The sequence below is a fragment of the Aureococcus anophagefferens genome (genome assembly GCF_000186865.1).
Source record: "Aureococcus anophagefferens unplaced genomic scaffold AURANscaffold_8, whole genome shotgun sequence".
Taxonomy (NCBI): domain Eukaryota; class Pelagophyceae; order Pelagomonadales; family Pelagomonadaceae; genus Aureococcus; species Aureococcus anophagefferens.
Genome location: NW_008705568.1, coordinates 232,794 through 245,724, shown reverse-complemented (window position 1 = coordinate 245,724; position 12,931 = coordinate 232,794). Strand labels below are relative to the sequence as shown.

The 12,931-nt window shown below is 74.2% G+C and overlaps 3 protein-coding genes across 3 annotated transcripts; 1 reads left to right on the top strand and 2 right to left on the bottom strand.

Moving 5' to 3' along the window:
- Positions 1–2,822: 2,822 nt before the first annotated feature.
- On the top strand, positions 2,823–4,488 carry AURANDRAFT_25594 (hypothetical protein; the record flags this gene model as incomplete). Its single annotated transcript, XM_009038578.1, has 2 exons — positions 2,823–4,067; positions 4,273–4,488. The coding sequence occupies 2 exons, from the start codon at positions 2,823–2,825 to the stop codon at positions 4,486–4,488; spliced, it is 1,461 nt and encodes a 486-aa protein (XP_009036826.1).
- Positions 4,489–4,902: 414 nt separating this feature from the next.
- Positions 4,903–6,705, bottom strand: SelO (selenoprotein; the record flags this gene model as incomplete). Its single annotated transcript, XM_009038240.1, has 1 exon — positions 4,903–6,705. A coding segment is annotated over one exon (1,803 nt), but the record flags the coding sequence as incomplete, so codon positions are not given.
- Positions 6,706–8,449: 1,744 nt separating this feature from the next.
- AURANDRAFT_25816 (hypothetical protein) lies at positions 8,450–12,423 on the bottom strand (the record flags this gene model as incomplete). The annotated part of the gene is made up of 6 exons (XM_009038239.1): positions 8,450–9,325; positions 9,389–10,381; positions 10,682–10,834; positions 11,171–11,404; positions 11,806–11,976; positions 12,034–12,423. Coding segments are annotated over 6 exons (2,817 nt in total), but the record flags the coding sequence as incomplete, so codon positions are not given.
- Between the last annotated feature and the right edge of the window lie 508 nt (positions 12,424–12,931).

Below are 12,931 nucleotides of genomic sequence, written 5' to 3'. Positions count from 1 at the left end.
CGCTCTGTCCGACGCGGTCCGGGCGCGTCCCGTTCGCGCCGTGGTTCGCGCAGGCTGCGCGTTGAAGCCTCGTTGAACTTAGGTGTCTTCCTCGTATATTCTGGTGCTCTCGCGAGACGGCTGCCCCGAGGTGCGCATGGCGCGCTCCCTCCTCTGGCTCGCGTGCTCCGCGGCCGCGGCGGAGGTCCTGCACGTCGCCCAGGACGACGCCAGCGCCGATTTCGCGACGCTCGTCGCCGCCCGCGACTACCTGCGGTCCCTGCCCCGCGCCGCGGCCGCCGGCGCCACGGTCGTCGTCCACCCCGGCGCCTACCACGAGACGCTGACCCTCGGCCCGGACGACTCCGGGAGCCCGGGCCGCCCGATCACCTGGCGCGCGCTCGACGGCCGCGGCGCGGCGCTCAGCGGCGGCGTCGAGGTGCCCCGCGCGGCCTTCGCGGCCGTCGGCCCGTCGTCGCCCCTCGTGCGCGCCGACCTCTACGCGCAGGGCGTCACGCGCGACGACCTCGGGACCATGGTCACGGGCAGCGGCGTCGGCGACTGCCAGCACAACAAGACGGATCTGATCTTCGGCGGCGCGCGGATGCTGCTCGGCCGGTGGCCCAACGCGGACGTCGGCGCCGCGTCGTGGACCTTCGCGAACATCGACGTCGGCGGCGAAACGTCCGTGGCGATCAACGCGAGCGTGCAGCCCGAGGCCGCGGCGCGCGCGGCCGGCTGGGCGGGCGCGTGGCTCCACGGCTACTGGACGTTCGACTGGACCGATTCGTACGTCGCCGTGGCCGGCGCGTCCCGGGCGGGGGATCTGCTGTCCCTGACCCTGCGCAACGACACCGCGACGGAGATCAAGGCGAACGCGCGCTTCTACGTCGTCAACGCGCTCGGCGAGGTCGACGCGCCCGGCGAGTACTTCGTCGACGAACGCACCGGCGCGCTCACGTTCTACCCGCCGAAGCCGCTCGCCGAGTGGACGGCGGACGACGCCGTCGTGCTCACGGCGAGGCCCGTCGTGCTGAATCTCACGGGCGCGTCGAACGTCGCGGTCCAAGGGCTCACGATCGGCGACGGCCGCGGCGTCGGCGTGCTCGCGGAAGGCGTCGCGAACGTGACGCTGCGCGGGTTGACCGTGCGCAACCTCGGCCGGACGGGCGTCGTGCTCGACGGCGCGGGGTCGGCCCTGCTCGACTCGAAGGTCCACGACACGGGCTGCGTCGGCGTGCGGGCGTCCGGCGGCGACCCGCTGACCCTGAGCCCGGGGAACAACGTCGTCGCGCGCACGGAGATCCGGCGGCCCGCGCGGTGGAAGCGCACGTACATGGCGGGCCTGAAGTGGGGCGGCGTCGGCGACGCGTTCGTGAACAACACGCTCGCCGACGGGCCGCACAACTGCGCCCTGGGCGGCGGCAACGAGATCTGGGCCGTCGACTGCCGCTGGGAGGGCAACACCATCTCGAACTGCGCCTTCGAGGCCTCGGACACGGGCGCGTGGTACAGCTGCGGCCAGGCCGGGGCCTTCACGAACCGCGGCAACGTCGCGGCGCGGAACACGTTCTCGGGCGTCCGCCGCGGCATCGCGGGCCGGAGCGTCGAGGGCTGCGGCGGCGGCGTCCAGGCCGTCTACCTCGACGACCAGATGTCGGGCTGGACCTTCGAGGAGAACCGCTTCGTCGACTGCGACACGGGCTTCTTCGTCGGCGGCGGGCGGTCCACGACGCTCGCGAACTCGACCTTTGTGAATTGCTCGCTCGCGGTCCACGTCGACAACCGCGGCATGAACTGGGAGGCCGCGCAGTGCGGGGTCAACGGCTCCTCCATGGTCGATGTCGCGGCGGTCCTCGCCGGGCCCGCGGCCGCGGCGTGGTCGCGGCGGTGGCCCGAGCTCGAAGCCATGAGCGACGTCTGCGTCCCCGTGGACAACCGCGTCGTCGACAACCGGTACGACGCGCGCACGGCGACGTTCATCGACGCGAGCGACGCGGACCTCGCGGCGTGGCGGGACGTCGTCCGCGGGAACTCGCGGGGGGTCTGACTCTGACGACGGGGTCGGGCGACGTAAGTGTAAACAAGGGTGTCGTTACTGGGGCCGCAGATAGAACGACGGGTCCCGCGCGTACTTTGCGTCGAAGCGCGCGAGCCAGCGGTCGACGACGTCCGCCGGCGGCGCCGCGAAGGACGTCACGAAGGCCATGAGGTCCCGCGCGATGGCCCGCGCGAAGCCGCGCCGGTCGCTCGCGCCGGAGCCGACGAGGTCGAGGTTCGCGGCCGTCGCCTCCGGCTCGAGCGCGACGCCGACGCGCGCGACGGCCGCGCCGGCGCCGAGGTGCGGCGGCAGGCGGAAGATGCCGCTCGGCTTCTCGGCGCTCAGGCTCCCGAGCACGGTCCACGCGCTGTCGTCCGCGGAGAAGTAGAGGACCGCGCACGTCGCGGGCGGCAGCGCGCAGCGCGGCAGCAGGAAGAAGCAGAGCTCGCCGATGTCCGCGGGCCGCTCGACGAGCGCCGTGCACTTCGCGCTGTCGACCATGACGAAATTGGACACGACGGGCCGCCCGGGCGCCACGACGCCGAACCAGTCGACGGCGAACTGGGCCATGTCGTGCGTGCTCAGCGCGCCGCGTGCGACGACCGATGCGCGATTGCGCGCCGGTGCGCGCTGCTGCTGCGCGCTGGTGCGATGCTGCTGCGGCACCACGGCGCTGCGCAATGAGCGCTGCGCCTGCCGACGGCGCGCTCGGAGACCGATCGATTTCGAGCTCGGCTGCGAGTCGATCGAGTGCGGCTGCGGCATTCAGCGATTGCCGACCCTTGACGCGAACGCCTCGACGATGAGCCTCTCCGACCTGCGCCTCGAGGAGGTCCGGCGGGCCTGGGACGCGGCGGGCCAGGGGCACGTCCTCGCCCACGCGGCGTCCCTCGCGCCCGCCGAGCGCGACGCCCTCGTCGCCCAGCTCCAGACCATCGACCCGTTTGCGGCGACGGCGGCCTTCGCGCGCGCGACGGCGGCGCCGCCGGCGGCCGCGCCGCGCGAGGCGCTCGCGCCGCTCCCGGACGTGCCCGCGCTCGCGGGCCACCCGGAGCGCGCCGCGTGGCGCGCGCGGGGCCTCGCGGCCGTGCGGGCCGGCGAGGTCGCCGTGCTGCTCCTCGCGGGCGGCCAGGGCAGCCGCCTGGGCTTCGACGGGCCCAAGGGCTGCTACGACGTGGGCCTGCCGTCGCGGAAGTCGCTCTTCCGGCTCCAGGGCGAGCGGCTCAGGAAGCTCGAGGCGCTCGCGGGCGCGGCGAAACCCGTGCCCTGGTACGTGATGACGTCCGCCGCGACGGACGCGGCGACGCGCGCCTACTTCGCGCGGGAACACTACTTCGGCCTCCGCGCGGACCAGTGCTTCTTCTTCGCGCAGGGCGCGCTGCCGGCCTTCGACGCGGCCGGCAAGGTCCTGCTCGAGACGCCGTCGCGGGTCTGCGTCGCGCCCGACGGCAACGGCGGCGTCTACGGCGCGCTCGCAGCGTCCGGCGCGCTCGCGGACATGGAGCGGCGCGGCGTCGCGTACGTGAGCCAGTACTGCGTCGACAACGCGCTCGTCAAGGTCGGCGACCCGGAGTTCGTCGGCTTCGCCGCGGCGGAGCGCGCGGACGTCGCGTGCAAGGTCGTCCGCCGCGTCGACGCCGGGGAGAGGGTCGGCGTCGTCGCGCTCCGGGGCGGCCGGCCGGGCGTCGTCGAGTACTCGGAGCTCGACGCCGCCGACGCCGCGCGCGTCGACGGCGCCGGCGCGCTCGTCTTCCGCGACGCGCACGTCTGCGTCAACTGCTTCGCCGTCGCGTTCCTCGCGCGCGCGGCGGAAACGCTCGTCGACGCGCTGCCGCTCCACGTCGCGCGCAAGGCCATCGCCCACTACGACGGCGCGCGCGTCGCGGCGCCGGCGGCGCCGAACGGCGTCAAGCTCGAGCGCTTCATCTTCGACGCGTTCCCGCACGCGGCGCGGTTCCGGTGCCTCGAGGGCGACCGCGCCGCGGACTTCGCGCCCGTGAAGAACGCGCCGGGGAACGCCGACTCGCCGGACACGGCGCGCGCGCTCGTGTCCGCCGCGCACGGTGCGGAAGCTGGGTTATCCCAACCAAACTTCAGAACTCTCTAGCTCGATCACATCGAAGTCGATTCGGCTGATTTTTGGACGAATCGATTGCTCTCGTCGAGTTCTCGAAGCACAGCGGAAATTCTCGCGTCAAACCGTTCAATTACGCGCACGTTGAAGTCGGGTTGAAGATTTGGAATCCACGCAGGCCGCGCACCGCGCGTGGCTCGAGGCCGCGGGCGCGACCGTCGACGGCGCGGGGCCCGTCGAGGTCGACGCGGCGCTCTCCTACGACGGCGAGGGGCTCGAGGCCTTCGCGGGCGTCGCCGTCGAGGCCGGACTCGTCCAGGCGGAGCACGCGCGCGGCGCGGGCGGCCGACTCGCGAACCTCGCCACCTCTCACGACCCCTCTGCTCGCACATAGCTCCTCCGAAGTCCCGGTCCCTTTGGGCGCTCCAGAGCAACGCTGGCGGGACGACGGGCGCGCTCTCGGCCGGCGGCTCATCTAGCGCGGGGCGGCGCGGCGTCGCGCGCCGGCGCTGCCCCCCTAAAACATGACACGAATGTCCTTACTTCCACTGCGGCGGCGGCCGCCCTGGGGGGAGCGGCGGCGGCGGCCGGGCGCCGGAGGCGGACCGTATGGATCCTCCGCGGGGCGCCCGATGGGAGGCCGGTCCAGAGGTCTGTTTTGTTCCCCGCGGACCGGTCTCGCCGTATAGAACAAGGGGGGCTCTCCTAAAGGCGCACCTCGTCGTCGGCGGCGCGCGCGTCGTAGACGCGCGCGCCGCGTCATCGGATGGGGCGGGCGCGCCGGCGAGCCCCGCACGCGCGGGCCTCACGAGGATCAGCTCATCCAGCCGACGCCGCCGGTAAGGTGCGCGTCGTCGGGCGCGCGGCGGAAGTAGGCCTCCGAGTCGGCCTGGGCCTGGTCCTCGGCGTAGGGGCGGCGGAAGAGGGCCGCGAGCCTGTCGACGACGGCGCCGTCGCCGCGCTCCGCGGCCTCGTAGGCCTCGACGAGCATCCACTCGCGCGGCACGAACGCCGGGTTCGCGGCGTCCATCGCGGCCGCGTCGGGCCCGAGGGCCCGCCAGTCGTCGAGCCACGCGCGCCACGCCGCGGCGAGGTCCGCGTCCGGCGCGTCGTACCAGGCGCCGCCGAGCGCGCCGAGCGCCGCGGCGCCGTCGGCCGCGCGCGCGGCGCGGCCCAGGAGCCGCCAGAAGAGCGTGTGGTCCGCGTAGGGCGGCCCGCGCGACAGGAGCGCGTCGGCCCGCGCCCAGAGCCCGAGCGCCGCGGCGCCCCGCGGCGCGTCGACGCGGTCCCAGCGGACGGCGCCGTCGACGGTCGCCGCGGCGAGCGCCGCCGCGCCGACGAGGCCCAGCTTCGCGGCGCGCATGGCCCCCTCCGCGCGCCGCGCCTCGGCCGGCCAGCCCCGCACCGCGGCGTCGAGCGCGGCGTCGCGGCCGCCCGCGAGCGGGCGCAGCGCGTCGACGAGCGTCGCCCAGTTGCGCCGCGCGGCCTCGAGCGCGTTGCCGAAGGCGAAGTGGTCGCCGGAGCCGACCCACATCGCCCATGTTTTGTCGTACCTTTCGACGAAGCCGAAGGGGCCGTAGTCCACCGTCGCGCCGCCGACGAGCGAGTTGTCGGAGTTGTAGTTCGACTGCGCGTAGCCCACGCGGAGCCAGTGGCACGCGAGCGAGGCGAAGCGGCCCCGCGTCTCCGTCGCCGCGGCAACGGCCGCGTCCTCGAGCGCCGCGCCCGCGGGGCCGAGGCCCTCGCGGTCGTAGGCGTAGCGGAACAGGGCCTCGAGCTCCCGCCGCGCGCGCGGCTCGCCCGTGCGCCGGAGCCGCCGCGCGAAGAGCTCGAGGCTCCCGACGCGCACGAAGCTCCGCGCGACGCGCGTCGTGATCGCGCGCCGCTCGCGCCGCAGCACGTCGCCGCCGTGCCTGACGGGCTGGAAGTCGTCGTCGACGGCCGTCCGGTCGCTGTACCAGGGCCGCTCGGCGACGTCGGACGCCGACGCGCAGAGCGCGAGCGCGCGCGTCGTCGGCACGCCCAGGGCCGCCATCGCCTCGGACGCTAAAAACTCGCGCGTCGACGAGCGGACGACGGCGAAGCCGTCGCCGCGGCGCCGGAAGGGCGTGGGCCCCGAGCCCTTGAGCTGCGCCTCCCAGGCGCCCGCGACGAAGAGCGACGCCGCGCGGCCGTCGCCGTAGCCGTCGCCGACGCCGCCGTCCGTGACCTGCTCGCTGCCGTAGATGGACAGCGCGTAGGGCGTCGCCCAGGGCGCCGCGTGGAGCGGCGCGAGCGCCGGCGCGCGCGGGTCGCCGCCGGCGAAGACCGCGAGGAACTCGGGCCGCGCCGCCTCCGCCGCGTCGAGCCCCAGCAGCGCGAGCGTCGCGTTCGAGAACGCGAGGAGCCGCGGCGCGCCGAGCGGCGACAGCGCGAGGGGCCGGACGAAGTGGCCGCCGCGCACGTCGCGCGCGGCCGTGTTCGGCGCGTTGGCCGCCGCGTCGGGGTCGACGTCGAGCGCGGCCGCGAAGTCGTCGGTGACGCGAGCCGCGAGCTCCTCGAGGTCTTCGCCGGCGTCGTCGCTGCTGCGAGCGCCTCGAGCGGCCGCGGCGAGCAGGATCAGGCGCAGCATGCGTGTGCAGGTGCTACTGCTGGAGCTGGATGGATGGTCGTGTATGCTAGTGCTGGACGGTGGTCGCCCTGCGCTCACGCATTCAGATGAGCAAAGCCGAACTGCACCGCGTAGTCCTGGTCGAGCTCAGCTTCTCGCCCCCATTCCAATTTACGACGCCAATGTGACGGCATCTTTACTTCAGCGTTAGTCGCTTGTAGCCTGCTTGTCTCTCCCGACTGCGCCGTCCTTTTAAAAACAGCCCCCCTCGAGCGGGGCTAGTGGGCGCTGTGCTTCGAGAAGACGATGGACGCCTGGAAGATGTCGCGGAGCGTGCCGATGAGCTTGGACGTGTCGTAGCAGGAGAAGCCCTTGCCCGGGGGCAGCTCGTCCTTGATGGCCTCCGCGGCCTCGAAGTTGGAGGCGATGAAGAGGGCGTAGGCCGAGACCCGGGGGTCCGCGGTGAGCGCCGCGCCGAGGTCGCGGCCCGTGAGGTCGTAGCGGCCGAAGTCCGCGTCGGAGAGGAGGAAGACGAAGTACTCGTCGGCGGCCTTGGCGGCGACGTCGGCGACGGCGCGCTTCGTCGCCTGCAGCGTGTGGTCGCCGCTCTTGCAGGTCTGCGCGTGGGTGACCATCTTGCGCACGAGCTTGAGGCGCTCGAGGCGCGTCTTCGGCGGGCTCCCCAGGGCACAAGGAGCACGGCGGACGCGGCGCCCGAGTGGCCGACGACGGAGTACTCGTACTTGTGCTCGAAGCCGTCTAAAGCCTCCATGAGCATGATCAGCGCCTGGAGCGCGCGCGTGAGCCGGCCGTCGAGGCGGTTGTACGTGTACATGGAGCCCGAGATGTCGAGGACGAACTTGATGCGCTTCGGCAGCTGCTGGCTCAGCAGGCGCGCGGCGTCGTCGGGCGACCGCCGCTTGTAGATGTTCGTCGCGCCCGTGATGCCGTCGACGAGCATGAGCTCGTCGAGCTCGCCGTGGGTCTGGAGCCGCTTCCACGTGCGCTCGCGCTCGCGCGCCTCGCGGCCGAGGAGCGCGGCGCGGAGCACGCCGACCTGCGACTCGACGGCCGCGTAGAGCTTCTCGTACTGGCGCGCGTCCTTCTCCGTCATCTGCAGCTGGTGGAGCGTCTTCCGCCGGTCCTCGGCGCCCAGCGCGCTCGTGACCTTCTCGCGCTGCGCGCGCTCCTCGGAGGTCTCCCCCTCCGACGCGACGGGCCGCTCGTCCTTGATCCTGGCGGCGCCGCCCGGGTCCGCGGTCGCCCGGCCCCGGGGCTCCGTCGACGCGGGCGCGCCGGCGTCGTCCTTCGCCTCGACGTCCTCGGCGCCGCCGGCCGCGGCGGGCCCGTCCTTGAAGCCGAGCGCCTGCGCCTCCGCGGCCTTGGCCTCGCCCGAGCCCTCGCCCGCGGGCGTCTTGGTCGCGTCGCTCCCGCCCGGCGCCGCGCCGCGCCGGTCCCGCGGCGGCGGCGCCGGGCTCGGGTCCGCGTCCCGGTCCGTCGGCGCCTCGGACACGACGCCGTCCTGCGTGGCCTTGGCCGTGCCCTGGGCCTCGCGCTTCGCCTCGCGACCCGCGTCCCGCCCCTCGGCGCCCTCGGGCGTCTTCGCGGACGCGCCGTCGCCGTCGGGCTTGTCCGTGTACTCGACGCGCGTGTTCGGGCCCTCCTCGCCGTCCTTCGTGTTCTTGTCGGCGACGTCGTCCTTGGCCTTCGGCGGCGGCGGCGGCTTCTCGGCCTCGGCCTCGTGGTGCGACTCCTCGACGGCGTCCAGCACGCTCATGAGCTTCGCGTGGAGCTGCGGGTCCTGCGCGTCGAAGCCGAAGACGTCGGCGACGGCGCCGCGGAGGCCGTCGGCCGGGAAGCGGTCGAGGTGCTGCACGAGCTTGACGAGCTCGCGCGAGCTGTAGGGGTAGCTGATCGCGCCGTCGTCGTACATGGCCCGCAGCTTCTTGAAGGCCTGCGTGAGCTTGACGACCTGCTTCACGCGCACGCCGGGCCCGTAGCGCCGCAGCATCTGCACCTCGGACGCCTCGTCGGCGTTCTCGACGGCGTGGCACGCGAACGCGTCGCCGCACTCGCGGTAGAAGTCGTTGCCTAGAAAGGGGAAGCCCGGCCGGTTCGCGAGGACGACGAGGCGGAAGCCCGGCGCCACGGGCACGTCGCCCGCCGCGCGCGCCGCGGCGTCCGCCGCGGCGTCGGCGCCGGCGCCGCCCGTCGCCGCGGGCCGCGCGAGCCGCCGGCCGTCCGCGAGCTGGAGCTCGCCGTCGTCGACGAGGGCCTTCAACACGCAGACGACCTCCAGCGGCGCCTTGTCGGCCTCGTCGACGACGAGGCAGCGGCCGTGGCGCGCGGCCTTGACGAGGGGCGAGTCCTCCCAGACGACGACGCCGCCTTTCAGCGTCGGCGACGCCGTCAGCGCCTGCACCGTCGTGTCGCGGTGGAGCTGGACGTACTCGCGCTCCGCGTCCAGGAGCTGGAGCAGGCGGTCCGCGAGCTTGTTCTTGCCCACGCCCTGGTTGCCGATGAGCAGGAGGTGGCGGCCCAGGCTCCAGTCCACGAGCATGTCGCGCAGCGCCCACATGTGCGCGGCCATCTCGACGAACGGCGGCCGGGGCACGAGGTCCCGGCGCCGCGGCGACCGCTTCTCGCCCGCGGCGTCGCCGAGGTAGAAGGTCGACCCGGCGCCAAACGTGACGCACGGCGCGACGTGGCACCGCGCGGACGCGGCGCGGTCGCGCTTCCGCGACACGCGGCGCCCGAAGCTCGCGCCGCCGCGCTCCTTCGCCGTGGGCACGCCGCGCGTCACGAGGGCGTCCCGGAGCATGCGCCGCGCCGTCGCGCGCTTCGGCGCCGGCAGGAAGTCCTGGTAGGCCGCGAAGATGTGGTCCACGGCGTCCTCGACGCCGTCCTGCGGCCGGGACCGGAGGTGCGCGCCGATCTGCGCGAGGCGCCGCGCCGTGAGCAGCAGCGGCTCCAGGATCGACTCCGTCGCGACGGCCCGGCGCAGGGCGTCGCCGTAGTCCAGGAGCGCGCGCTCCTCGCCGGCCGCGAGCGCCCGCGGCTCGCCCGCGCCGCCGGCCTCGAGCGCGTGCCGCACGAGCGACGTCTGCTCCGCGGACGACAGCGGCGCGAGGGCGTGGTAGTGCATGAGGCCCGCGAGCTCCGCGGAGATCCAGGGGTTGTGGGCGCTCGGGGGCTCGCCCGCGCAGACGACGCGGAACGCCGGGTGCGCGCGGAGCACGCCCTTTGCCTGCAGCGCCGCGTCGTCGTAAATCTCCCGCAGCGCGGCGTAGGCCGCGGGCGCAACCAACCGCGTGCCGTCGGGGAGCTGGATCTCGCGGTCGCTCAGGAGGCGGCCGAGCGTCGACCGGAGCACGCCCGGCGCCAGGCGGTGCGCGCCGTCGAGCACGGCGAGACCGCCGTCGAGCGCGGCCTCGATCAGCGGACTCCGGCGCCACTCCGTGTTGCCCCGCGCGTCCGTGACGCGCCGCATGGTCAGGTCCCGCGCGCCCATGTCCTTGTAGCAGAAGACCGTGCGGCAGCGGTAGCCGAGCGCGGCCGCGAAGTCGCGAATAACCAAAGTTTTGCCTACTCCTCTTTCGCCGACGACGCAGAGGTCGACGCCGACGACGTGGTCCTGGACCATGGCGCCCAACACCCGGCGCTGCGACCCGCTCAGGATCGACGGCGCGCTCGGGGCCTCCGCGCCCGCGCCCGCGACGGCGACGGCCCGGACCTCGTCGCCGTCCGCCGTCCGGAACGAGAGGAGCCGCCGCGCCGCGCCCGAGTCCGGGTCGTCGGCGTGGGCCTCGACGCCCGCGAGGAGGTAGGCCGCCGGCGAGACGCGCACGGGCGCCGGCGCCGCGCCGTCCGCGGGCGCGGCGTCGCCGCCGTCGACGCGGACGTAGTCGAGCTCGAGGCCGGCGAGCGACGACGTCTCCGAGTCGCTCGAGCCCTCCTCGGCCGCGACGGCGACGCCCGCGTCGGCGTCGCCGGAGACCCGGAGGAGCTTGGCCCGCGCGGCGAGGACCGCGGCGCTCGGCGCGGCCTTCGCGACGGGCACGCCGTCGGCGTCGAGCGACGCGTCGTCGTCGTCCGAGTCGTCGTCGCCGCGGCCGACGGGCATGCCGTCGGCGTCGAGCGACTCGTCGCTCTCGCTGGAGGCGCCGTCGTCGAGGCGGCGGCCGTCGGCGTCGTAGCGCACGCGGACGCGCCGCCCGTCGGCGTCGTACTCGAATTCCGAGTCGCTGTCCGAGTCCGAGTCGCCGCGGAGCCGCCGCGCGAGCGCGGCGCGCGCCACGTTCGGCGCCGGCTCGGCCGCGGGCGCGCCGTCCGTGCGCGGCGCGGCGAACTCGGGCGCCTCGGCGCCCGCCTTCTTCGGCTTCGGGGCCTCGCGCGGGACCCGCTCGCCGGCGGGCGCGGCGACCTTGCCCGCGAGCCGGGGGGTCGGCCCGAAGGGCGTGGACCCGCGCGGGTCCTCGGCCTCGACGACGTCGAAGCCGGCGTCGTCGAGCCAGGCGTCGAGCTCCGCGCGGCCGTCCGCGTCGAGTTTTAAAGATTCGAGGAGGTCGTAGCAGTACGCGCGCTTCAGCGCCGCGCCGGGCGGCAGCCGCGGGAACGCCGCGAGGAGCGCGGCCGTCGACTCGACGGCGCCGTCGGGCGCCCAGGGCCGCGCCGCCGTCGGCTGCTCGCGCATGACCTGGTCCGCGCGCCAGTCGGGCACCTGCGTGGGAAACGACCGGTGGAATGGCCCCGTCCGGCAACACTTCAAACCTCGCTATCTCGGTCACATCGAAGTCGTTTCGGCCGATTTTTGGATGGATCGTTTTCTCTCGGCGAGTTCTTTTCAGACAGGAGAAAAACGATGTCGAAATCGTGCAAACATATGAATATTGAAGTCGTGTTGCATATTTTGTTTCACACCCAGTCGGGCACGTGGACCTCGCCGCCGCTCTTCGCCGCGGCCGCGTTGCTCCGCATGCGCGCGGTCTTGCGCAGCGACGGCTCCCAGAGGCGCCGCAGGGCGCTGACCATGGCGCAGAGCTTTTTGGTCTTGTCGAGGACCGCGCGGCGGTGCGCCAGCGGCGGCGCCGCGGGGAGCGCGCGCGCGTAGACGCGCTCGACGGCCGCGAGCGCGGCCTTCTCCAGTTCGACGCGGCTCGGCGGGCCGAGCGTGTAGGCCGAGAAGCGGGAGCGTAACGGTGGATCGAGGGGGTTGCCCGCGTGCTTGGGCACGGCGACGCCGATGGCGACCACGATGAAATCCTCGTGCGTGCGCCGGAGGCCCCGGACGTCCTCGAGGCGCGCGCGCGCGGCTTTCACAGCGTCCGCCCACCCCTCCTCCCCGTCGACGAGGCCGCTCGCCCGCTCCGCGTCCTCGGCGCAGAGGGCGTCGAAGCGTTTGGCGTCCATGAGGAAGGTGCCGTCGTCGAGCGCCATCTCGCGGTTCTCGAGCAGGTTGTTCAGCAGCGGCAGGACGTTGCGCTCCGCGCGCTCGACGCCCGAGAGCACGAGCACGCGCCCGTGGAGCGCCGCGAGCACGGGCGGCTGGTTCGCCCAGACTAACGCGCCGTCGCGGATCTCGCGCCGCTGCTTGAGGTCGCCCTCGGACGTGTCGCGCGTTAAAGCGACGAACTCGCACTCGCGGCCCAACAGCTCGCAGAACTGCAGAACGAGCGCGCGCGGCCGCGGCCCCGGGTCCCCGATGAGGAACATGTCGTGCTTCAGCGCCAGCTTCTGCATCATCCAGCGCAGCGCCGCGATCCAGGTCTTGGGCATGGGGCTGCCCTCGCGGTCGTCGGGCGAGTACGCGCGCGCGCCGCGGCAGCCCGGCGAAAAGGGCACGAGCGCGGCGTCGCCGCGGCGCTTCGCCGCGGCGACGGAGCCGCCGCGCGCGTCGGCGACGACGACGGCGCTCTCGTCGACGTCGAGCGCGAGCTTCGTGAGGTCGACGCCCGCCTCGCGGCGTTTTCGGAGCGCGCGCTTCTCGTCGGCCGCGAAGTTTTCGTCGTCGTCCTCGCGCATCGCGCCGCACATGACGAAGCCGTCCTGCTTGAGGGCGTTGTCCAGCGTGACCTTGAGCGGCGGCACGTGGGCGTCGAAGGCGAAGACGTCCGCGAGCGCCGCGTCGACGCCGTCGTCGGCGAACGCGTTCAGGTGCTCGCAGACCTTGACGAGCTCGCGCGCGGAGTAGGGGTAGGCCAGCCGCGCCTCGTCGCGCTGCTCCCAGGCCTGGGGCGACTCGGCGAGG